Source organism: Symphalangus syndactylus, chromosome 5 (genome assembly GCF_028878055.3).
Source record: "Symphalangus syndactylus isolate Jambi chromosome 5, NHGRI_mSymSyn1-v2.1_pri, whole genome shotgun sequence".
NCBI classification, from domain to species: Eukaryota; Metazoa; Chordata; class Mammalia; order Primates; family Hylobatidae; genus Symphalangus; species Symphalangus syndactylus.
The window spans coordinates 127,329,871-127,355,672 of NC_072427.2; the positions used below are offsets into that span (position 1 = coordinate 127,329,871).

The following is a 25,802-nucleotide window of genomic DNA, read 5'->3' on the forward strand; positions in this document are numbered from 1 at the left end:
CAAGTTAAGAGGCTAAAGAGACATGGTGACTAAATGAAATGTGTGATCCTAGACTGGATCCTGTAATGGGGAAAATTACGATATAGGGCATTATTGTGACAATACATGAAGTTCACTGGATGATAGATTAAAATACTGTGTCAGTATTAAATTTCCTGAATTTGGTCATATAATAACCTTATTTGTAACAAATACACACTGAGGTATTAAGGGGGGAAAGGGACATTATGTATATAATCTATTCTCAAACCACTCAAAAAAAAATGTGTGTATGTGTATATGTACAAGGGGTAGGGAAGACAGAGAAAGCAAATGTGGCAAAATGTTAAAGACAGTGAATCTGAGTTTGAGCACATAAAAATTCTTTGTACTATTTTTGCAACTTTTCTCTAAGTATGAAATTTCAGGGTTTAATAAAAAAGCAATCACCCAAAACAAACCACCCCTTACAACAAAATCAACACACATATGCTTTCTTCCTAAATTAAAGTATTTTATTTAATATGCCTTTTAAAAATAAATGAGCCTTAGCTTATTAGGCACAAGTTTTTTTTTTTTTTCATTTACTTAGAGGAAATATAAATACAAATTCTAAAAGTGTGAAGTTGCAAACGACAGGCAAGTTCACATTTCAATTAATGTGAACAACTGAACAAGAGTTTAAGGTGATTTTTAAATACCTTCCGAGTTAGAAAATCCTTCTTTCTTAAATAAGTTTTCATATAAAGCCAAGTCTTTGCGACTTAACGACGGTTTTACAGTCTTAAGTGATTTTAGAAAGTGCTCTTGTTTCACTGTAGTTGCGTCTAGTCCATTTTCTTGTAGAGCCAGCAAAGCAGCCTATTAAGAGACAAGCAATAGAAAACAATTTCTTTTTTTTTTTTTTTGCTTTTTTTGTTTTGAGATGGAGTTTTGCTATTATTGCCCAGGCTGGAGTGCAGTGGCACGATCTGGACCCACTGCAACCTCCGCCTTCCGGTTTCAAGCGATTCTCCTGCCTCAGCCTCCCAAGTAGCTGGGATTACAGGCGTCTGCCACCACGCCCAACGAATTTTAGTATTTTTAGTACAGACGGGGTTTTACCATGTTGGCCAGGCTGGTCTTGAACTCCTGACCTCGTGATCCACCTGCTTCAGCCTCCCAAAGTGCTGGGATTACAGGCATGAGCCACAGCGCCTGGCCTCTTTTCTCTTTTTTAACAATATATGGTAATACTTTAAACTCTGAATGGAAAATCTCAGCCTCACTTCTTCTAATTTTCATGTCACTAAAAACATTATGCTAAAAAGTTCAATAAGGTGATTAAAAATCTACTTTGTAGACCATAACCTCTTTTACATTAATGGGAAAAAAGAAAGCCTTAAATGGGAAGAAAGAAAAGGCAAGTTGTAGATTAATATATATTTTATGAACCCATATGTATTTTTAAAGATGAGAGAATATCTTCCTGATCGTAAAGTAGGGAAGAGTCTTCAGCTAGCACTGATTATAAAGGAATAGATCAAACACATAACCTATGACCCAGCAATTCTCCTTGTAGCTAACTATGTTTACAAATAGACATACATAGACACGGGAACTAAGAGACATGTACAAGGCTGTTCACAGCAGCCTAACTCATAATAGCAAGAGTAGAAACCCAGATATTCCAAAATAAAATAATGGATAAACAAATGTAGAATATTCATATACTAGAATATTATAAACTGTGCTACACACAAAACTATGGATGAGTTTCTTTTTGGGTTAAAGAACCAGACAGATAATAACATATGCCACATGCTTCCATTCATATAAAGTTCAAAAGCAGACAAAACTAATCCCCACTGTTGTTAATCAGGAGTGGTTCCCTTTCGTTTTGTTTTGTTTTGTTTTGGGGGGGACAGAGTCTTGCTCTGTCACCCAGGCAGAAGTACAGTGACACAATCATGGCTTACTACAGCCTTGACCTCCAGGCTCAAGTGATCCTCCCACCTCAGCCTCCTGAGTAGCCGGGACAATTTTTTAAAAGTTTTTGTAGAGACAGGTTCTCCCCATGTTGCCCATGCTGGTCTCAATTCCTGGGCTCAGATGATCCTCCTGCCTTGGCCCCAACAAAGTGCTGGCATTACAGATATGAGTCACTAAGCCCAGCCAATAGTTCTCTTTTGGAAGAAGGTAGGTGACAGAGGTTGGGAAAGGGCCCAAAGGAAGATTCTGGGTTGTTGATAATGTTCTATTTCTTGACATAAGTAGTGATTATAAAAATGTGATCACTTTAATTCAATGAACTGTACCCTTATGATCCGTACATTTTTCTGAATGTTATATTTAGTAAAAGTTTACAAAAAAGGTTATCTTAGAGTGGTTTACAAGGACCCATGTGTCCTGGCCATTGTCTACTCCTTCAGCTTTTTTTTTTCCTAAGAGACAGAGTCTCACACTGTCACCCAGGCTGGAGTTCAGTGGCACGATCTCATCTTACTGCAACCTTCGGTTCCCAGGCTCAAGCAATCCTCCCATCTCCCCCTCCCAAGTAGCTGGGACTACAGGTGTGTAACACCACATTCGACTAATTTTTTAATTTTTTTTTTCTAGAGATGGGATCTCACTGTATTACCCAGGCTGATCTTAAACTCCTGGGCTCAAGCAGTCCTCTCGCCTTGGCCTCCCAAAGTGCTGGGATCTCAGGTGTGAGCCACCATGCCCAGCCCACTTCTTTCGCTTTATTTCTTGCCATTCTCCACTCTAAGATTCAATAATGTCACACCATCTCTTATCTTCAATCCTTTGCACATTTTATTCTCTCCACCTCAAACATTCCCCCTTCCCTTCTTAGCTGGCTAACTCCCGATTTGTCCTTCCAATTTCAGTTTATACATCTCCTTTCTCAGAAAGCCTTCTCTGATGTGCCAAATCTGGGCTGGTGTCTTTCCTAGGTGCTCCCACAGTACCCTCTACTTCCCCAACTCACTACATATTTTCAATTGCCAACTCAGTATTAAGATTTGCCTGTCTGCACCACCCTCCTCACCACCCCACACTTACAATAAGCTGTGTGAGGGATGGGGCCACATCTGTCTGTTTCACATCGCATAGTACCACACAAGCTTTTAGTAAATACTGCTGAGTGAATGAAGATTTGAAAAGATGAAGAAATGTTTTGAGCCACAAATTTCTTCACTAATTAACTTACTTCTGTGCAGAGGTTTCTAAGATCAGCTCCAGAAAAAAAACAGGTTTCTGCTGCTAGGTTTTCTAACGAGACATCAGGCCCTATTGGCATGGTTTTTGTACAGACTTTTAAAGTAGAAAGCCTGCCCTGGAACAAAATAAAAAACAGTATTTTAAATCTTATAACATTTATGTTTGACACAATGATTTATTAAAATATTTTTAGCTTGAGTTTTCTTTCGCATTACCGAGAAAATATATATAGGCGTTAGAAAGACTAAGTCATCAATGGCTCATATGACAATGGTAAAAATAATGACATCATAAAAAACTTATGAATCTCTCTTTTTTTTTTTTTTTTTTTGAGATAGAGTCTCACTCTGTCACCCAGGCTGGAGTACAGTGGCACGATCTTGGCTCACTACAACCTCTGCCTCCCGGGTTCAAGTGATTCTCCTGTCTCAGCCTCCCAAGTAGCTGGGATTACAAATGCCTGCCACCACACCCAGCTAATTTTTGTATTTTTAGTAGAGATGGGGATTCACCATGTTGGCCAGGCTAGTCTCGAACTCCTGACCTCTGGTGATCTACCCGCCTTGGCCTCCCAAAAAGTGCTGGGATTACAGATGTGAGCCACCACGCCCGGCTGAATCTCTCTTTTGGGTACAAATAATACTATTAGACATGGCTTAAGAAGCAAATACATGAATTATCAGATACAACTTAAAGGTATAATAGATATTAAATTTTATTTTTCTATCCCTTGAAAACTTGATAAAAGCCCAAGGAACAAAAAAATTCACTCTGTGCCTTTCACCTTCGTGTCAGTGGCTCTGGATGTTAACAACAAAAAATGTACTGGTTGACCATGATACACTGCATAATCTCTGTAATCTCAGATTTCTGCACTGTACTTTAAGGATGCTGACTCAATCTTCAAAGCCCTTTTAACAGTTTTAGGATTCCTCCACTCTAGTTGCAAAATAATGCTGAGTAGACTCAGTATTTAGAGTCTGCCACAACACAAAAAATAACCACCGTATATTTAGGCTTATGTCTCTGTGTGAACAGGATCAGAGTATCCAACAAAAGGCAGATCAAAATTATGATGTAATGAAAGGCCACCAGGCAAGGAAGAAGGTGGAACCCAGGGTAAGTAGAACACCATGGACACCTATATCCAAGTTGGAGTTCGGTTCTGCTGAGTTCACACAGAGTAAATGTGTAAATGACTACCTTGTGATCTGGAGGTGGGATATAGATGATCTTATCTAACCTTCCAGGTCGTAACAAAGCAGTGTCTAACACATCAGGTCTATTTGTTGCTGCAACAATCATGACACTTCGGTTAAAAACTTCTTGAAACTCTGAGGGCAAACACACAACACAAAGTAATGTCAATCAGTTGTTAATAAGTTTTCTACAAATGATAAATCAGAAGGTCTATTTAAATTCAAATAGGGATATCCTTTTCTTGGGACCAGAATGCTTACATCTACTTTCCAGACCAGCTTCTTGATATCAAGATATCCCAGAAACAAATCATTAATCGAAGAGCTACTTTGGGTGCATGGCTAAGGGAGTAGTTAAGAGACATTCTGCATATGAGAACCTATGAAAAGCCTTATCCCAAAGGGGAGAACACTCATCCGGTGACTTGAGTGCACCTGAGCCTCCAATGAAGGCTTACCCCTTAAACGGGCTACTTGAAAAGACAGATACATATGACCAACAGGTGGAGATACGTGGCTATAGAAAGCCTTGACTCTCATATCCCTAAAGAGGAAGATTTACTCGACCTTTTATTTTTCTTTTAAATGACAATCTAAGTTGCAGGTATGCAAATCCTGGATAAAGAAATGTCTAAAAGCAGACAGAGAAAGGCTTTACATATACTAAGCATTCAAAATCATTTGTTGAATAATCAGGCAGCTCTCCAGTGACATAATCCCTCAAAGTACGAAGTTCCCTATATTTGCAAGTATTTTAGCAGATGCTGGGTGAATACCTATCAGATGCTATAGAAGGAATTCCTGCACTTTGAAACGATTTGATTAGATAACCTCGTGGATACCTCCTAATTCTAGTGTGACATATCCCTAAGGAGTGTATGCAACAATTCCATATGACGATTTTTAAAATAGGAAAAGAATGAGAACAAGAGAGGAATAAAAGAAAAGAAAAAGTATCAGGGACAATTTAAGGATACCAAACTCTATCTGGAGAAGAGACTCAGAAAGAGGGAGGGGACTTCCAAAGACCATTTTAATTCATTAAAACCAAAGAAACTCATTCCTCAAGAAAACTGGAAATGTTCCATTACTAAGACTATTGGAAATAATAATCTCCTTTGTTTTTCATTCATTCATTCATTCATTCACTCATTCAATATGGGGCCTTGCTATGTTGGCCAGGCTAGTCTCAAACTCCTGGCCTCAAGCAACCCTTCTGCCTTGGCCTCCCAAAGTGCTGGGATTACAGACATGTGCCACTGTGCCCAGCCTACATAAACATTTTTAGAAAGAAATGAATACTGGTTTTTAGGACATGCAAACAAGAATAAACTGCCTTCTCTATTAGCAATAGGTAAAATTATATTTCTCATTCTTGGGAAAAATAAAATTCACATTCTTATATTTAAGATAATTTATTATAAAATGTACCTCACCTTTCCTAGCCAAATCACAATTTTTATTAGCTCTAAAAGTCCTAACAAAGTCAAACTGAAATTATATAAATCCTTCTATGAGATGATTTCAGTATAGGCAAAGCTATAGCATATATGCATTATATTTAATGTTGGCCTGGATTTTAGGTGCATTCTGGCTAATAAATACCTCTTCATTTTTTCAGCTCCTTGTATTTACCCTGTTGACTTGATTTACTTCCTCTTCTCTCTATTGTCTTAAGTCCAACACCATCTAATTCATTCAGGAGAACAGAAAGAACTCGTTCTTGAACATCACATCCTGTCTTGCTGGCTGAGCGAGCTCCCAAGATTGAATCAATTTCATCCAAAAACACAATTGCTGGAGTGCTTGCTCTTGCTTGTCGAAATATCTTTTGTTAGGAAAAAAATACTAAAAAGCTATATGTTATACATTAGTCATGTGACATTACTATTTATAATTTTTTTTTTTTTGAGACAGTCTTGCTCTGTTGCTCAGTTTGGAGTGTAGTGATGCGATTTCAGCTCACTGCAACCTCTGCCTCCCATGCTCAAGCAATTCTTGTGCCTCAGTCTCCCGAGTAGCTGAGATTATAGGGTGTGCCACCATGTCCACTTAATTTTTTTGTATTTTTAGTAGAGATGCGGTTTTGCCATGTTGGCCAGGCTGGTCTTGAACTTCTGGCCTAAAGTTATTCACCCGCCTTGGCCTCCCAAAGTGCTGGGATTACATGCATAAGCCACCATGCCTGGCCACTATTTATAATTTTTAAAATAGATATAAAAAAGATTCTGAATGTCTAGGAATTGGGGAATGAGTAAATAAAACAAGAAACAATGGAGTATTATGTTAAGAGTTAAAAACCATATTTTCAAAGAATACTATAAATTTCAAAAGTAGTAATACTAAGTTTAAAAAAGCAGGATAAAGCTATAGATATATAAAACCTACCCTTGATTTTATTTAAAACAGAAAAAAAGACAAAGGAAATTCACCAAAATGGTAACAGTAGGTAGGAGGATTATGAAGGATTTCATAATTTACACTTTCCTATATTTTCTAAATTTTTCAATAAACGTATAAATTTTTTAACTGGAAAAAACACTAGTAATATTTTTAAAAAGGTTTGTCCATAAGAAATGAAATAAAAATTCAAAAGTAAATTTAAACGTATGGGGAAATAAACAAACCTGAGACAAGACTTTTTCTGAATCTCCAACAAACGGTGAAAACAGATCAGCTCCACTCACTGAAACGAAAGAGCAGTGACAGCTTGTGGCCAGGGCCCTCACCAGAGTGGTTTTAGCACATCCAGGGGGCCCATAGAGGAGAACTCCCTTTGGTTGTGTCAGGCCCATTCTAACAAATTCCCAAGGGAATTTCAGAGGCCACTCAATGCTCTGAAAGTACACAAAAAGAGAAGAGTTGTTTTAGTATGATAATAAAATGTCAAATCATCCAGTAAATTCATTTCTTCATTTAACAATTCTCAGGCTCCTGTTATGAGCTGGAAACAGTCCATTCTCCACACTGCAGAAATCTTATAATTTGAGTCAGGTGACATCACCTCCTGTTTAAAATCCTTCAATGATTTACTATTAGAATAAAATCCAAATCCAAACTCCTTACTCACCACAGCTGACAAGGCCTTATATAATCTGTCTCCTAAACACTTAGTTTGTTCCCATCTCAGAGCCTTTCCTTGCTTTTCTCTCTGCCTGAGTGTTCCCCGAGATCTTCGTGTGGCTATCCCTCACCACTCAGGTCTCAGCACAGGTGTCAATTCCTTGGAGAGGTCTTTCCTAACCACTTGGTTAAAGCGGAACCCCCTCCTCTTACTCACTCTGTATGCTACTGTCCATCCTTTACTTTTAAAGCACGTATTCACTATTATTATTTTTCCACGTTGGGTTTGTCATTCTGCTCTGCTAGAACGTAAGCAAAGCTCACCTCAAAATCCCCAGCAGCTAGAATGACACCTACCCAAAGGAGGCACTCAGTAACAGTAAACTGAATGAATGAGTCCTCATTACCTTTAAGGTAAATGGTTTTTAACCACTTTAATCATTATTTTACAGATGCAAAAACTTAAAAAAAGTTAAGTAATTTGCCTAGGTCTTACTGCTAATGAGGTGGCAGAACCAATACTGACCCCAGGCAATGTAATTCAAGAGCACCAGCAAGGAGCAACCGTGTTGAAGTGGAGGTAGGAGTCAGATTACAACAGGCCTTGAAAACTTTAGTCTGCACTGAGGAAGCAGTATGGAGAATGGACTGGAAGGAAATTAAAACTAGAGGCAGGGAGACCAGCTAGAAGTTTCTTGCAATGATTCAGCCTACAAAAATAATAAGGCTGGAGTGTCACAAGCAGTGAAGATGGTGTGGAAGGGATGCATATTTGAAACATGAAACAGAATTGTACTTTACATAGGGACAAAGTTCTGATGCTATGCCTTTAGAAGACAGATTTCTGACTGAGGGGATGGGGTGGCTGGCTGTATTAATTGAGGGAGGGAATCCAAGTGTGGGGGCAGAGCTGACTAGCTGAACTTTGGACATGCTGAGTTTGACATCCCCGGGGTTATCCAGTAGGCAGGCAGTGAAGTAGTTCTGATGATCAGAAGAAATGTCTACTCTAGATATACAGATTTCTGAGTCAACAGTTTTCAGGGATGCTGTGGACATCAATATCATCATAAAATCACCCACAGCTCCCACAAGAGGAGGACTCTAGGAGCCTCTTGAGCACTAACATTTAAGGGAGGGGAGAGGGGTGGCCAGAAAGGCAGAAAAGCTTAATGTCTCAAAGCTAAGGAAACACAGTGCTTCCAACAGGAAGGTGTGGCTTATTTCTCTCATACATCTTGTGAAGATTAAATGAGACAATGCATAAAAAATATTGGCACATATTATAAATGCTCTTATCCATGGACTCAAAAATTCTAGGGTTCACTGGAGATAGATCTCCTGGCTAAGATGAATAAATTATAATTACTACTTACATATCAGTCTGTTATGTGTGTGGTTAGAGAAACCTAGTTCATTAGGGCAGGATCACATGTAGGCGAATTGGCAAAATCAATTTCTGAAACTGTAACGCAGGTGAGAGGATCTGAAGAGTTGCGTCCCACAGCCTCCACTGTGAAATCCACTATCAGGTAGTCATGTTGTTCATTTCAATTTTGTGCTTTTACCAGTCCCTGTACTGCATCCATTTAACATCTTTTAGATCAGAGATCCAGGCAAACTAAGGCCTTCCACCTTTATTTGGTACAGCCCAAACTAAGAACAGTTTTTACATTTGTAAATGCTTGAAAAAAAATCAAAATATTTTTTGACATGTGAAAATTATATAATTTCAGTGTCCATAATTTTATCAGAATATAATTACTAATTTACATATGGTCTACAGCTGCTTTGGTGCTGCAATGGCAGAGGTGAGTGGTTATGACAGAGACTGTGGATCACAAAGCTTAAAACATTTACTATGTGGCTCTCTCTACAAAAAATCTGTTGACCCCCGTTTTAGATTATAATTTTTTTTTTTTTTGAGATGGAGTCTTACTCTGTCCCAGGCTAGAGTGCAGGGGTGCAATCTCAGCTCACTGCAACCTCAGCCTCTTAGGTTGAAGTGATTCTCCTGCCTCAGCCTTCTGAGTAGTTAGGATTACAGGTTTGCACCACCACGCCTGGCTGATTTTTGTATTTTTAGTAGAGACAGTGTTTCACCATGTTGGCCAGGCTGGTCTTGAACTCCTGACCTCATGATCCTCCTGCCTCGGCCTCCGAAAGTGCTGGGATTACGGGTGTGAGCCACCACGCCCGGCCTATAAATTGTTTTTGTTTTTTTGAGATGGAGTTTCACTTTTGTTGCCCAAGCTGGAGTACAATGGCGTGGTCTTGGCTCACTGCAACCTCCGCCTCCCGGGTTCAAGCGATTCTCCTGCCTCAGCCTCCTGAGTAGCTGGGATTACAGGCACGCGCCACCATGCCTGGCTAATTTTTTGCATTTTTTTTTTTTTATTAATTTTTTTTGCATACAAAAACAATAAACATTTTCTAAAAATACATACAAACAAAAAGATGCGTATCAAACATATTAGGAAGGTTGCACATGGGAAGTCGGGGAATAGAAATGGGGGTGGGAGTTAAAATAAATGAGAGAGGGACTTTATATGGATCAGTGATAATAACTCAATCCTCTATTTGACAAAGAAGAGGGAGAAGGAAGAGGAAGAAAAAGAAAGTGGGATAAAGGATCAGAAAGGGAGGAAAATAGAAGAAATTAGAGTATGACTCCAGGGTAGACCTGTTTTGTTGTCATTGAGTTGGTTGGTTGGTTTGTCTGTTGTATTCTTCATGTTTCGCCAAGTTGGCCAGACTGGTCTCGAACTCCTAGCCCGAAGTGATCAACCCGCCTCGCCCCCCAGAGTGCCGGGACCACAGGCGTGAGCCACCACGTCCAGCCCCCACATTGCTTCTGGCCTCCGTGGTAGACCTCCCAGACGGAGCGGCCAGGCAGAGGAGCTCCTCACTTCTACCCAGACACGGGGCGGCCGGGCAGAGGGGCTCCTCACTTCCCAGATGGGGCGGCCAGGCAGAGACGCTCCTCATTTCTTCCCAGACGACAGGTGGCCAGGCAGAGGCGCTCCTCACTTCCCAGACAATGGGTGGTCGGGCAGAGGCGCTCCCCACTTCCCAGACGATGGGTGGCTGGGCAGAGGCGCTCCTCACCTCCCAGACGATGGGTGGCCGGGCAGAGGCACTCCTCACTTCCCAGATGGGGCAGCCGGGCAGAGGCGCTCCTCACTTTCCAGACGATGGGTGGCCGGGCAGAGGCGCTCCTCACCTCCCAGACGATGGGCGGCCGGGCAGAGGCGCTCCTCACCTCCCAGACGATGGGTGGCCGGGCAGAGGCGCTCCTCACCTCCCAGACGGGGCGGCCGGGCAGAGGCGCTCCTCACTTCTTCCCGGACGGGGCGGCCGGGCCGAGGCGCTCCTCACTTCTTCCCGGACGGGGCGGCCGGGCCGAGGCGCTCCTCACTTCTTCCCGGACGGGGCAGCCGGGCAGAGGCACTCCTCACTTCCCAGACGGTGGGTGGCCGGGCAGAGGTGCTCCTCACTTCCCAGACGATGGGTGGCCGGGCAGAGGCGCTCCTCACTTCTTCCCGGATGGGGCGGCCGGGCAGAGGCGCTCCTCACTTCTTCCCGGATGGGGCGCCCAGGCAGAGGCGCTCCTCATTTCTTCCCGGACGGGGCGGCCGGGCAGAGGCGCTCCTCACTTCCCAGATGGGGCGGCCGGGCAGAGGCGCTCCTCACTTCTTCCCGGACGGGGCGGCCGGGCAGAGGCGCTCCTCACTTCTTCCTGGACGGGGTGGCCGGGCAGAGGCGCTCCTCACTTCCCAGATGGGGTGGCCAGGCAGAGGCGCTCCTCACTTCTTCCCGGATGGGGCGGCCGGGCAGAGGCGCTCCTCACTTCTTCCCAGACGGGGCGGCCGGGCAGAGGCGCTCCTCACTTCTTCCCGGACGGGGCGGCCGGGCAGAGGCGCTCCTCACTTCTTCCCGGACGGGGCGGCCGGGCAGAGGCGCTCCTCACTTCCTCCCGGACGGGGCGGCCGGGCAGAGGCGCTCCTCACTTCCCAGACGATGGGAGGCCGGGCAGAGGCGCTCCTCACTTCCCAGACGATGGGTGGCCGGGCAGAGGCGCTCCTCACTTCCCAGACGGGGCGGCCAGGCAGAGGCGCTCCTCATTTCCCAGACAGGGTGGCCGGGCAGAGGCGCTCCTCACTTCCCAGACGATGGGTGGCCGGGCAGAGGCGCTCCTCACTTCCCAGACGATGGGTGGCCGGGCAGAGGCGCTCCTCACTTCCCAGACGGGGCGGCCGGGCAGAGGCGCTCCTCACTTCCCAGACGGTGGGTGGCCGGGCAGAGGCGCTCCTCACTTCCCAGACGGTGGGTGGCCGGGCAGAGGCGCTCCTCACTTCCCAGACGGTGGGTGGCCGGGCAGAGGCGCTCCTCACTTCCCAGACGGTGGGTGGCCGGGCAGAGGCGCTCCTCACTTCCTAGACGGGGCGGCCGGGCAGAGGCGCTCCTCACTTCCCAGACGGTGGGTGGCCGGGCAGAGGCACTCCTCACTTCCCAGACGATGGGTGGCCGGGCAGAGGCACTCCTCACTTCTTCCCGGATGGGGCGCCCGGGCAGAGGCGCTCCTCATTTCTTCCCGGACGGGGCGGCCAGGCAGAGGCGCTCCTCACTTCCCAGACGGGGCGGCCGGGCAGAGGCGCTCCTCACTTCTTCCCGGACGGGGCGGCCGGGCAGAGGCGCTCCTCACTTCTTCCCGGACGGGGCGCCCGGGCAGAGGCGCTCCTCATTTCTTCCCGGATGGGGCGGCCGGGCAGAGGCGCTCCTCACTTCCCAGACGGGGCGGCCGGGCAGAGGCGCTCCTCACTTCTTCCCGGACGGGGCGGCTGGGCAGAGGCGCTCCTCACTTCTTCCCGGACGGGGCGGCTGGGCAGAGGCGCTCCTCACTTCTTCCCGGACGGGGCGGCCGGGCAGAGGTGCTCCTCACTTCCTCCCGGACGGGGCGGCCGGGCAGAGGCGCTCCTCACTTCTTCCCGGACGGGGCGCCCGGGCAGAGGCGCTCCTCATTTCTTCCCGGACGGGGCGGCCGGGCAGAGGCGCTCCTCACTTCCCAGACGGGGCGGCCGGGCAGAGGCGCTCCTCACTTCCCAGATGGGGCGGCCGGGCAGAGGCGCTCCTCACTTCTTCCCGGACGGGGCGGCCGGGCAGAGGCGCTCCTCACTTCTTCCCGGACGGGGCGGCCGGGCAGAGGCGCTCCTCACTTCTTCCCGGACGGGGCGGCCGGGCAGAGGTGCTCCTCACTTCCTCCCGGACGGGGCGGCCAGGCAGAGGTGCTCCTCACCTCCCAGACGATGGCAGGCCGGGCAGAGGCGCTCCTCACTTCCCAGACGGTGGGTGGCCGGGCAGAGGCGCTCCTCACTTCCCAGACGATGGGTGGCCGGGCAGAGGCGCTCCTCACTTCTTCCCGGATGGGGCGGCCGGGCAGAGGCGCTCCTCACTTCTTCCCGGATGGGGCGCCCGGGCAGAGGCACTCCTCATTTCTTCCCGGACGGGGCGGCCGGGCAGAGGCGCTCCTCACTTCCCAGACGGGGCGGCCGGGCAGAGGCGCTCCTCACTTCTTCCCGGACGGGGCGGCCGGGCAGAGGCGCTCCTCACTTCTTCCCGGACGGGGCGGCCGGGCAGAGGCGCTCTTGACTTCTTCCCGGATGGGGCGGCCGGGCAGAGGTGCTCCTCACTTCCTCCCGGACGGGGCGGCCGGGCAGAGGTGCTCCTCACCTCCCAGACGATGGGAGGCCAGGCAGAGGCGCTCCTCACTTCCCAGACGATGGGTGGCCGGGCAGAGGCGCTCCTCACTTCCCAGACGGGGCGGCCGGGCAGAGGCGCTCCTCACTTCCCAGACAGGGTGGCCGGACAGAGGCGTTCCTCACTTCCCAGACGGTGGGTGGCCGGGCAGAGGCGCTCCTCACTTCCCAGACGGTGGGTGGCCGGGCAGAGGCGCTCCTCACTTCCCAGACGGTGGGGTGGCCGGGCAGAGGCGCTCCTCACTTCCCAGACGGGGCGGCCAGGCGGAGGTGCTCCTCACCTCCCAGACGGGGCGGCCGGGCAGAGGCGCTCCCCACCTTCCAGATGGGGCGGCGGCCGGGCAGGGGCTGCAATCCCAGCACCCTGGCAGGCCAAGGCAGGCGGCCGGGGGGTAGAGGCTGCCACAAGGCCAGACCACGCCACCGCACTCCAGCCCGGGCAACACCGAGCACTGGGTGAGTGAGACTCCGTCTGTAGTCCCAGCAGTGGCTGAGGCGGGCAGAGCACTCGGCGTCAGGAGCTTGTGACCAGCGTGGCCAAGATGGCGAACGCGTGCCTGCATCCAAAGGAGAAAAGGCAGGCAGCGGTGGCGCGCGCCGGCAGTCCCAGGCAGTCCGCGGAGCGGGCAGCAGCAAGCCGAGTAGATTGTAGCCTGGGCCAGAGAGGAAGGAAGGAAGGAAGGAAGGAAGGAAAGAAGGAAGGAAGGAAGGAAGGAAGGAAGGAAGGAAGGAAGGAAGGAAGGAAGGAAGGAAGGAAGGAAAGAAAGAAAGAAAGAAAGAGAGAGGGATTTTTTGCATTTTTAGTAGAAACAGGGTTTCTCCATGTTAGCCAGGCTGGTTTCTAATTCCTGACCTCAGGTGATCTGCCTGCCTCCCAAAGTGCATTACAGGTGTAAGCCACCATGCCCAGTCAAAATTGTTTTTTAATTTTTTTTAAAGACACAGGATCTTGCTCTGTTGCCCAAGCTGCAGTGCAGTGGTGCAATCATAGCTCACTGCAGCCTCAATCTCCTGGGGTCAAGCCTCAAGTGATCCTCCTGAGTAGCTAGGACCATAAGCACGTGCTACCACACCTGGCTAATTTAAAAAAATTTTGTGTAGGCCAGGCATGGTGGCTCATGACTATAATCCCACCATTTTAGGAGGCCGAGTTGGAGGACTGTTTAAGCCCAGGAGTTCAAGGCCAGCTTGAGTAGCACAGTGGGACTCTATCTCTACAAAATTTTAAAAATTAGCCAGGCGTGGTGGTATGCACCTGTAGTCCCAGCTACTTGGGGGGGGGGCACTGAGGCACAAAGACTGCTTGAGCCCAGGAGTTCAAGGGTGCAGTGAGCTGTGTTTGTGACACAATACTCTAGCCTGGGTGACAGAGCAACCATGTCTCAAAAAAATTTTTTTTTATAGAGATGGGGAGTCTTACTTTGTTGCCCAGTCTGGTCTTGAACTCTTGGCCTCAAGAGATCCTCCTGTCTCGAGCTTCTAAAGTGCTAAGACTATAGGTTATACACTTTTTTCCCCCCAGATATGGTCTTTCTTTGTCGCCCAGGCTGAAGTACAGTGGTGGGATCTTCGCTCACTGCAACCTCTGCCTCCCGGGTTCAAGTGATTCTCCTGCCTCAGCCTTCCGAGTAGCTGGGATTATGGGCACCTGCCAGCATGCCCAGCTAATTTTTGTATTTTTAGTAGAGACGGGGTTTCACCATGTTGGCCAGGCTGGTCTTGAACTCCTGACCTCAGGTGATCCACCCACCTCAACCTCCCAAAATGCTGAGATTATAGGTATGAGCCACTGCACCCAGCCTTAGGTTATAAATTTTTTTTTTTTTAAATAGAGACAAGGGCTTGCTGTGTTGCCCAGGCCGGTTTTAAACTCCTGAACTCAAGCAATGCTCCTCCCTTGGCCTCCCAAAGTGCTGGGATTACAGACATAAGCCACCACACCCAACCTTAGGTTATAAACTCTTTTAAAGCAAAAACAAAGGGTCGAGGTGGGAAATTATAAAAATCAGTTTAAACATCCATAGAAGTCCAGTTAAATAAGGACTGAAAAGCAATCATTGGATTTAGATGTTAGGATCGCATTAGTGATAGGAGCAAGAGCAGTTTCAGCGCAGTATGTTGTCATCATAAATGCACAGAATGCTAAATCTGTAATATCCTACTGGATTAAGTAGATTATCTGTCTTACCTGTTTTAACTTCAGTTTTACATCTTCAAGGCCACCAATCTGCTCCCAGTCAACAGGCTTGATATCCATCAATCCAATGACGCTTCGAAACGATGAGGGCTGAATATTTTTAAAAGCTTCAAGGAAGTCTGTTTCATCAATCACAGGATTGTCCTGGTTCTGAAGAAATACACCCAAAAAAGCAAAATCAAACCAAAAATTAGGTTGGTCTTTTTTTATAGCACAATTCTTTTTTTTAAAATCTTCTTTTGGATTTGTAAAGTTATTTTGTTATCATTATAAAAACAATTTATATACATAGTACAAAGAATTAAATGTCTCCCTGCCAATTCCCGCCAGTAATTCTTCCCCGAAAGATGTCAAGAGTTTGTGTATTTTTCCAGTATGTTATGATAGTAAGCATACATATATCCTTTTAAACAGATACACAAATGGAACCATACTATATCAGCCTGTACTTTTCTTCTTTCACCTATCTTAGAGATCTTTTCATGTCAACTAATATAGTTCTATGTCATTCTTTTTCACAATTCCATAATACACTACTGAATTTACCCCAACTACACCTTTCTAACAAACATTAGGTCATCCCCAGTCTTTAGATATTAAAAACAAAGCTGCAACTGAAAAAGTCTTTGTGCTCATGTTCAAGTATTTGTTTATTTTGAGACAGGGTCTCACTCTTACCCAGGCTGGAATGCAGTGATGTTATCATAGCTCACTGCAGTCTCCCAGGCTCAAGTAATCCTTGCACCTCACCCTCTAGAGTAGCTAGAACTACAGGTGTGTGCCACCAGCCTGGCTAATTAAAAATATATATATATATTTTTTTGTAGAAATGGGGTCTCCCTATGTTGCCCAGGCTGGTCTGGAACTCATGGGCTTGAGCGATCCTCCCACCTCAGCCTCCCAAAGTGCTGGGATTATAGGCATGAGCCACCATGTTCAAACTCATGTTCAAGTATTTTATGTAATAATTTCCTCAAAGTAGAATTACTGGGTTTACAAGTACACACATATACAATTTTGACAGCTATTACCAAATCGTCCTCTAAGGAAGCTGCATCAATTTATTCTCCTCCGATAATATGAAGCTGTGTTCTCTCCACACCTCTCCAATACTGGACATTACCAAACTCTTTTTTTTTTTTTTTTTTTTTGGGCGGAGTCTCGCTCTGTCACCCAGTTGGAGTGCAGTGCTGTGATCTTGGCTCCCTGCAGCCTCCGCCTCCTAGGTTCAAGTGATTCTCGTGCCTCAGCCTACCGAGTAGCTGGGATTTACAGGCATGCGCCACCACACCTGGCTAATTTTTGTATTTTTAGCAGAGATGGGGTTTCCCCATGCTGTCCAGGCTGGTCTTGAACTCCTGACCTCAAGTGACCCACCCATCTCGGCCTCCCAAAGTGCTGGGATTATAGGTGTGAGCCACAGTGCCTGGCTCATTACCAAACTCTTAAATGTCTGCCAATATGACAGGAAGAACCAGTACTCATTCATTACTGTGTTAACTAAATTTCTTCAATTCAAAATGAGGTAGAGGGAATATTGGAATTAAAAATATTGCCTGTCTTGCAATCATGATAGTAAAGGCTGTTATGAGCAAGAATTGGATGCTACGTTGAAGGGAGTAAAAGTTTATTCACTTACGAGACAGGGTCTTGCTCTGCTGCCCAGGCTGGAGTGCAGCGGTATTGAGGCAACAGCTCATTGAGCCTCAAACACCTGGGCTCAAGTGATCATCCTATCTCAGCCTCCTGAGCAGCTGGGACTACAGGTGTAAGCCACTGTGCCCAGCCTGAAAGTTTGATGAGGAGCAGGATATGTCAAAGTGTCTCCCCACAGATTTCTCATTAGTGGCAAAGGGAAAAATACTAGTTCCACGGTGGAGAAATTGCGCACTGCCTGAACTAGTTGATAAAAGTTAGCATCACCAACGAGGAACCAATGTACACTCTGTGCCTCTACATGTGAGGCCCTAAGGACACAACACTATACATGACCATACTGTGGTGACATACGGGAACACTGCTGTTCTTAGGAAATAGACATTAAAATGTTAAGGGATAAAGTGTCATGATATATGCAACCAATTCTCTCAAATAGTCCAAAATAAATAAATACTATTGTGTCCGAAATTGGTGGGTGCTTGGTCTCACTGACTTCAAGATGAAGCGGCGGACCCTCGCAGTGAGCGTTACAGCTCTTAAGGTGGCGCGTCTGGAGTTTGCTCCTTCTGATGTTCGGATGTTTGGAGTTTCTTCCTTCTGGTGGGTTCATGGTCTCGCTGGCTCAGGAGTGAAGCTGCAGGCCTTCGCGGTGAGTGTTACAGCTCATAAAAGCAGTGTGGACCCAAAGAGTGTGCAGTGTCAAGATTTATTGCAAAGAGCAAAAGAACAAAGCTTCCACACTGTGGAAGAGGACTGGAGCCGGTTGCCGCTGCTGGCTCGGCGGCCTGCTTTTATTCTCTTATCTGGCCCCACCCACGTTCTGCTGATTGGTAGAGCCAAGTGGTCTGTTCTGACAGGGCGCTGATTGGTGCCTTTACCATCTCTGAGCTAGACATAAAAGTTCTCCAGGGCCCCACCAGAGCAGCCAGACAGTGTCGATTGGTGCATTCACAAACCTCGAGCTAGACACAGGGTGCTGACTGGTGTGTTTGCAAACCTTGAGCTAGATACAGAGTGCCGATTGGTGTATTTACAATCCTTGAGCTAGACATAAAGGTTCTCCAAGGCCCCACCAGAGCAGCTAGATACAGAGTGTCAATCGGCGCATTCACAGACCCTGAGCTAGACACAGGGTGCTGATTGGCGTGTTTACAATCCCTGAGCTAGACATAAAGGTTCTCCACATCTCCACCAGACTCGGGAGCCCAGCTGGCTTCACCCAGTGGATCCTGCACCGGGGCTGCAGGTGGAGCTGCCTGCCAGTCCTGCGCCGTGCGCTCGCATTCCTCAGCCCTTGGGTGATCGATGGGACTGGGCGCTGTAGACCAGGGGGCAGCGCTCGTCGTGGAGGCTCGGGCTGCACAGGAGCCCGCGGAGGGGGTGGGAGGCTCAGGCATGGCGGGCTGCAGGTCCCGAGCCCTGCCCCGCGGGAAGGCAGCCAAGGTCCGGTGAGAAATCAAGCACAGCGCCAGTGGGTCGGCACTGCTGGGGGACCCAGCACACCCTTTGCAGCCGCTGGCCTGGGTGCTAAGCCCCTCACTGCCCAGGACTGGCAGGGCCGGCCGGCTGCTCTGAGTGAGGGGCCGCCAAGCCCATGCCCACCCGGAACTCCAGCCGGCCCGCAAGCGCTGCGCGCAGCCCTGGTTCCCACTCGCGCCTCTCCCTCCACACTCCCTGCAAGCTGAGGGAGCCGGCTCCCGCCTTGGCCAGCCCAGAAAGGGGCTCCCACAGTGCAGCGGTGGGCTGAAGGGCTCCTCAAGTGCCGCCAAAGTGGGAGCCCAGGCAAAGGAGGCACCGAGAGCGAGCCAGGGCTGTGAGGACTGCCAGCAAACTGTCACCTCTCACTATGTGCATATAAATACATATATATGGAGATGAGAGAGAGACAGAGAAAGAGAAGAGGAGAGGGAGCACGAAGGAGAGCAAAAGAGAATGAGAAAGCTTATTTGGCAAAATGTTAAAAATTGGTGAATTTGGATAAAGGGTTTAGTGGAAGTTCTTTGTAACTATCTTGCAACTTTCCTATAAGTTTTAAATTATTTCAAAATAAAGACAATAATTTTAGAAGAAATCAAGGTTGAAGATCTTTCATGTTTATTGTCATTCCTTTGTCAACTACCTGTTCATACCCCATTACCCATTTTCTCTTGGACTGTTGGTCTTTTCTTACTGATTTGTAAAAGTTCTTTCCATCAAGGAAATTGGACTAAAATATTTTTCCTAGTCTGACTACTTTATAGTATTGTTTTGCCACCCCCAAATGGTCAAATCAGCAAATAATCTCTTTTTTGGCTATTAAGGTTTATGTTATGCCTAGAAAAGTCATCTTCACTCTCAGGTTATATTTCGGAGACTCTACATTCTCCTTGATCATTCTAGTGAAACACTTTTTTTTTTGTTAAAAAGTCCTGAAAATTTTATTAAAAATATCTGTACTGTATTTATTGAAGTATTTGCCCTCTTATATCCAATTCTAAACATCTAGTTGTCCACAAATTCCCGTTTTCAAAAACAAACTGTCTTCTCTTATTTGTAAACTGATGTTAAGTGAATCTGTATGTATAGAGCTATTCTGTAAAGTATTCTCCCAAAAGTGTTAACAATTGTCATCTCTGGAAAGTGAGATTTCAGGTAGGCAGTTCTTTATAATTTTCTATCTTCATTTCTCATGAATAACCCTATTATATATTTAAAACAAATAGCCTTTTTAACTGGCTGATATGTTAGGTGTCTGATGTCCAAATATTAACTAATCTTCAGGTAACACCAACTAATATTTGAAAATCTCATTTATAGCCCAAGATCATGTGTGTACACATGATTTTACTTGATTCTTTGGGCTTATACGTTCTTTCCCCTCTGTGTATGTCTGAGTGTTAAACTACAGTTCTAATCCTTTAATAGGAATACTTCACAAAAAGTTTAACAAAGTGTAAGGTATCCCTTATCTGCCCTGGCACAGGTAGAGGTAGCAGCAGCCCCTCAGCTGGTGGGGGAAAGAATAAAAGATGGAGCCAGTACCTTCCCAGTTGTCTCTGTCCCTTCATGCTTTTTGCCTTTCTTCCTTCCACTTCCCCTGGGTTGTTTCTGAACTCGGCCATCACCTGTGGTAACTACACCTGAGCAGGCCCCTCCTGAAGTAGCAGTGGGCTCCACCCTGGGACGACAGCAGCTGACTGGTCCACCTAAGTCAGAGGTGCTTATGGTCAAACCTGGAACTTCAAAGCAGAGGAAATCCTAAATGTAAATCTCCCTTCCCATCTCCTGCTTACTTACTGTCTCCCTCAAAAGACATGTATTCTCACACCTTTACACACACAACTTTAAAACTTCAAGTAGTTTTGGTCTAAACCTACAAGATGAAGACTTAAAAGATCACTAGAAGATCACATAACTCCTCACCACCTTCAGTGTAACTGTAGAAATAAAGGAAAGGAAGTGAGGCAAGGTATAAATTATTTAGGTAAAAAGGTTTTTCAAAATTTAGGATAATAAATCATTCTTTTGCAGTTTAAGATGAAAAGACAATTTTGATGTTACAAATGAGATTGAAAACTCTGTTTCAGAATCCTTAGCCTGCTGAAATCAGTTTTTTCCTGAATGGGTTTAAGGATTCAGGACTATTTATTATATACAAAATACTGGATTTTCCAACCAACAATGTTGAAAAGTATTATATTTAATCTAATATCTTAAATATTGTTAGGAAATAGTCATGAATTACAGACCTGCAGGTCAAGGACAAATTTAAGTACAATTCCAAGTGCCCAATCTTCTCCTAGGTTAGAAAAGCTTACTTCTCCCACTAGATACTTATTAATAACAAAGGGAAAAACGGTATCTTGACAATGGAGAAATCTCACAGACACCACCTTAACCAAGAAATCAAAGTTAACTTCACCAGTGATAGAACAGAAACATATCATGTGCTGCCTAACAGATGTAATGAGAAAGACACAGGATCATTTCTATTATATTCCTGCCCAGAATGCAAAACCTGAATTGAATCATGAAGAAACATTAGTCAAACCCAAACTGAGGAATATTCTGCAGAATAACTGACTCTTAAAAAGTTATGGTTTCATAGAAGAAAGCCTGAAGTATGATTCTAGATGAAGGTCTATTTAGGTTAAGTACAAGTATTGTGTCTGTGTTAATTTTCTCAGCTTGATCATTGTACTGTGGTTAAAGTCCTTGTTTTTCAGAAATATACACTTAGTTTTCGAGGGTAAAGGGGCATCATGGATGTAGCATATGCTCAAATATTTCATTACATTTATGTATAGATATAAGGAAATACACATGAAGAGAGAATGATAGAGCAAACGTGGCAAATGTTACATTTGGAGAATCTGGGAGAAGGGTGTATGGAAACTCTTTGTACTATTTTTGTAACTTCTAAGTCTGAAATTGCCTCAAAATAAAAAAATTCAAATTAAAAAAACTCTTCGATTCTTCTGGGGCCACACTATTTCTTGGCTGCTCTGGGCTTCAACACTAGGGAGTTACTATAAGAGTAGGGAACAAATTCACTCAGTAGACCCAGAGGACTCAGCCCTTTATCCCCACCCTCAATCATATACTATTTATATAGAGTTGAGATGTAAAATGTATAAGCAACAGCTGTGGAAGCTATCAAATGTTCTAAGGAAATGTACTCACCACTTTTTTTTTAACCCCCAAATTAATCTGTTACAATAATAGATTAACATAGACATTCATAAATTAACACTTCTTACCTTCTCGCTATGAAGGAGGGCATGTATGGCAGCCTCCCTACAGAGTGCTGTCAGGTCGGCACCAACATAGCCAACTGTCATTTCTGCAAGAAGGCCCAAATCAACATGACTGGAGATGGGCATCTTTGAGGTAATCACTTGCAGAATTTCCTTTCTTTGTTTAAGTGTGGGAGTCCCAATGACCACCTATATGCAAAGCAAAAAAAAAAAGAAGTTTATAGTTTAAAATATATTATTTTTGAAGTTGATCTCATGGACGGAGGTAGACAGCAGAATGATAGCAACCAGACACTGGGAAGGGTTGGGGGTGAGGGGATAAAGAGAGGTTGGCTCATGGGTACAAACATACAGTTAGGCAGAAGGAATACGTGTAATGTTTGATAGCGTAGTAGGGTGACTATAGTTAACAATAATTTCTTGTATATTTCAAAATAGCTACTAGAGAGAATTTGAAATACTCCCAACACTCAGATAAGAAATGATAAATGTTTGAGGTGATGGATATCCTAAACACCCTGATTTGATAATTACAAATTGTATGCATGTACCAAAATATCACATGTACCCCAAAACATGCACAATTATGTATTAATAAAAATAGATCAATTAAAAAAGAATTACTTCCAAAAAAATTTTTATATATGTGTGCGTGCGCGCGTGTGTGTATATATATTTTTTTTGTTTGTTTGGTTTTTTTTTTTGAGACAGTTTCACTCTGTTGCCCAGTCTGGAGTGCAGCGGGCACCATCTCAACTCACTGCAACCTCCACCTCCTGGTTCAAGTGATTCTGGTGCCTCAGCCTCCAGAGTAGCTGGAACTACAGGCATGCGCCACCATGCCCGGCTTATTTTTGTATTTTTAGTAGAGACGGGGTTTCACCATCTTGGCCAGGCTGGTGTCGAACTCCTGACCTCAGGTGATCCACCCACCTCAGCCTCCCAAAGTGCTGAGATTGCAGGCGTGAGCCACCACGCCGGGCCAAAATAATAGTATGTTTTTTTATCCTGACAAACATGTACGACAATTTAGTGAATCATTTTGGAATTAGTACAGTGCACTTTATGTATACTTTAGATTCCGAATATATGAAAATCCTCATATTCCAGAGGAGTAACACTGGCTAGAAAGTTGCACAACGAAAATTCTATGTCATTTAACAAGTTTTTGTTATTTTTAAGAACACACAAAGTTCTAGAAGCCAGGTATAGATAGCTAGGTCCCTGCCCTTAAGGACACAGGTACTTGATAGTGCAAGGAAGAAATCCACTCAAATCCTGAACTAACTAAGCTAAAAGTGTGTAATTATCATTTCTCTTTTGAATCCTATCACAAAATAGAAATATCAGTCACTAAATTTCAAACTATTCTTTAGAATTCAAGTCAATTTAGGACCAAAGCTTATAAAATAGGACAGCTCTGAATATTCAACCTCCCTGACAACTCAGGGAGCAGTTGTGGATACCTCCTCAATTGTGGGATAGGATGTTGGTGTTATGACAAGGAATGAATAAATCCACAAGAGTTCATGCCTGCTTCCATTTAGTTCTTCCCCGCCTTCTCCCTTTTTATTTCAACACACTTACTTCTTGAGGCTATCCTTCTTCTTTAAATTCTCATTCCAAAAAATGAGTTTAACACGGTTGTAGGTGACCAAAATTCTCTTAAGAATTAACATTACTGATTATAGGACCTGCACAACAAAATTAATCTGTAATGGACACCTCGCTTCCCACAACAATTAGACTCTGGGGAAATACAGGTCCTGACTCTCAGATCCTGACTCACAGGTCCTGACAATTTGACTCTGGGGAAATACAGGTCCTGACTCACAGATCATATATGGGCAGAGAACGTGTTCTCTGCATTGCAAAGAGCCTCACTCTAACCTCACCGATGCTCAAACCTAAGAGGCAAACGCCTCCGGGGCAGCCAGCTGGCGCCAGAAGAGGCCGAGGTTCCACCGACAGTGGGCCAACCCGCCAAGCCCATTCACCTCTCGGTCAAATCTCCCGGGTCTACGCAGCGCTGGGTCTAGAGCGTCCGGCCGGTTAGTGGCTCCCACAACCACGACCTCGCGGTCCTCACTGGCGCCGTCCAGCAGCGTCAACACCTGGGCCACTACGCGGCTCTCGGGTGCTCGACCGCCCCGCCGGGGACACAAGGCGTCCACCTCGTCCAGGAAGAGGAGGCTGGGTCCGCGGCTGGCCAGCTCCCGGGCGCGCTGGAAGACCCGCCGCACGTTCTCCTCGGTCTCCCCAGGCCGGGAACCCTGCAGCGCGGGCGCGCTGACTGCCAGCAGCTCCGCGCCCGCCTCGCGCGCCACGGCCCGCACCAGCTGGGTCTTGCCCACTCCGGGGGGCCCCGCCAGGAGCACCCCGCGAGGCACCGCTAAGCCCAGCGCGGCCAGGGCGCGGGGGTAGCGGAGCGGGAGGCGGAGGATCTCCCGCAGCGAGTCGGCCGCCTCCGAAAGACCTCCCAGGGGCACCTCGGGCTGCGGCTGGGCTTCCGACGGAGGCTCCCCGCCAAGGCTGACGCGGGTACGAGGGGTGACCAGCCCAGCGGGATCGGGACTGGGCGTCCCGCCGACGATGTGCAAGGCAGCCACTGGGCCAGGAGCGCCCGGCGGAGCGACCACCACGTGGCCCAGAGAGATCGGTCGGTTTCTCAGCAGCTCCTGCGCCGCCTCCAGCACCGCGGCTGTATTCCGGGCACTGGGCGCGCCTGCCCGCTCTCGCAACACCGGCCACACGGCGACGCGCCGCAGGGGCGGACAGGGCACTAGGAGGAGGCGATTCAAGCTGAGACTCCTCCGGGATCTCGACGCCCCGACCGCCGCCCCGGGGCTCGCGCACAGCGGGTCCAGCTGCACAAAGCCGTCCGCTCCGTCCCGCCGCGGCCAGGCAGTGCAGAGGCAAGAGCCGCCGTCGGGCAGCGAGATCTTCACTGCCGAGCCCAAGCGCGCGCCCAGGGCCTGGAGGGCGGCCGGGCCCAGGCGGCAGCGCTGGGTGCCCCGGTCTCTAGCGTCTAAGGGTAGCAGCTTTAACAGCGGCCCTTCAGGGAAGGGATCCGAGTCCGGAGCCATTGCACACAGATGAACCAGGCAGAGGAAACCAGGGTGGGAAATCCACCCGGCTCACAAAAAGCGGAACACCGAGCTCGCAGGCCGGAAGCAGACAGCGCTCATGCGCTAGGGAAGACTGGGTTGATAGCAGCTGACTGAAGGCCGAAAGGGCCAATGGAAACGTTAGACGACGCTCGGGCCCCTGGGTACAGCGTTGGTGTCCACTTTCGTGAAATCGAGTTGCCCACCCCGGAGCTCTGCCGAGATGGTCTTCGTTACAGGTGTCTGGGAGGCGGCTTAAGCTCACTTCACTAGGTCATTAAGCATGTACTTTGTTGGTTACATATATCTTGGAAGTCACTGGCGTCACATTCTGTTTTCCTGGCGTTCGAACTGGAGCATCAGTACTGCCGCTGTTGGAATAGCAACCTAGAGACTGCTATTTTGTGAAGAAACTCCAACTATCCCCATGGGCACAGAATTTTGGGTGCTCTGGTGCAAATGTCTCAGGTGACTTGGCGTAGCTGAGAATACAGCCTTGGGACCTTCGATAATCGGGGTTCCAATCTGGGAGGTCCAGGCACAACCCTTCCTATGGGAAAGCACCAGCATAGTGGGAGGGAAGCACACTGTGGCACTTAAAATCCCTTGTAGAGAGGAAAGAAGGAAAACTAGGCTACCTGATGGATTTGTGGCACACCAATAGTACATTTGTTCTGATTTCTGATATTCTTTTGAATATTCTTTGGCAACAAGTTAATCACTAAAGTTCATGTGATCAATGCCTACTGGCTAATTGGGGCACAGCAGTACTAAGTCCTGTATTAGAGGCGATACCTATCCACATTAAGACAACTGCCTGCTATTTTTTTTCCGGCTGCTTTCTGCCTTTCCTCTCCCTTTCGCACAGGGAATTCCTTTTTATCAGCTGGAATACATTT

The 25,802-nt window shown here is 46.7% G+C and overlaps 1 protein-coding gene across 2 annotated transcripts; it reads right to left on the bottom strand.

Annotated features, from left to right (window-relative positions):
• Positions 1 to 472: 472 nt before the first annotated feature.
• On the bottom strand, positions 473 to 24,993 carry AFG2B (AFG2 AAA ATPase homolog B). 2 transcript variants are annotated; one of them, XM_055278984.2, is made up of 8 exons: positions 23,794 to 24,993; positions 21,800 to 21,985; positions 15,393 to 15,551; positions 7,013 to 7,222; positions 6,021 to 6,213; positions 4,390 to 4,520; positions 3,176 to 3,301; positions 473 to 840 (listed from the first exon to the last, which is right to left on the bottom strand). In XM_055278984.2, the coding sequence occupies exons 1-8, from the start codon at positions 24,880 to 24,882 to the stop codon at positions 673 to 675; spliced, it is 2,262 nt and encodes a 753-aa protein (XP_055134959.1). In that variant the 5' UTR covers positions 24,883 to 24,993; the 3' UTR covers positions 473 to 672. The 2 variants fall into 2 exon arrangements, with proteins under 2 accessions (XP_055134959.1, XP_055134960.1); XM_055278985.2 differs by lacking the exons at positions 473 to 840; positions 3,176 to 3,301 and having other exon boundaries at positions 4,389 to 4,520; positions 5,991 to 6,213; positions 23,794 to 24,954.
• Between the last annotated feature and the right edge of the window lie 809 nt (positions 24,994 to 25,802).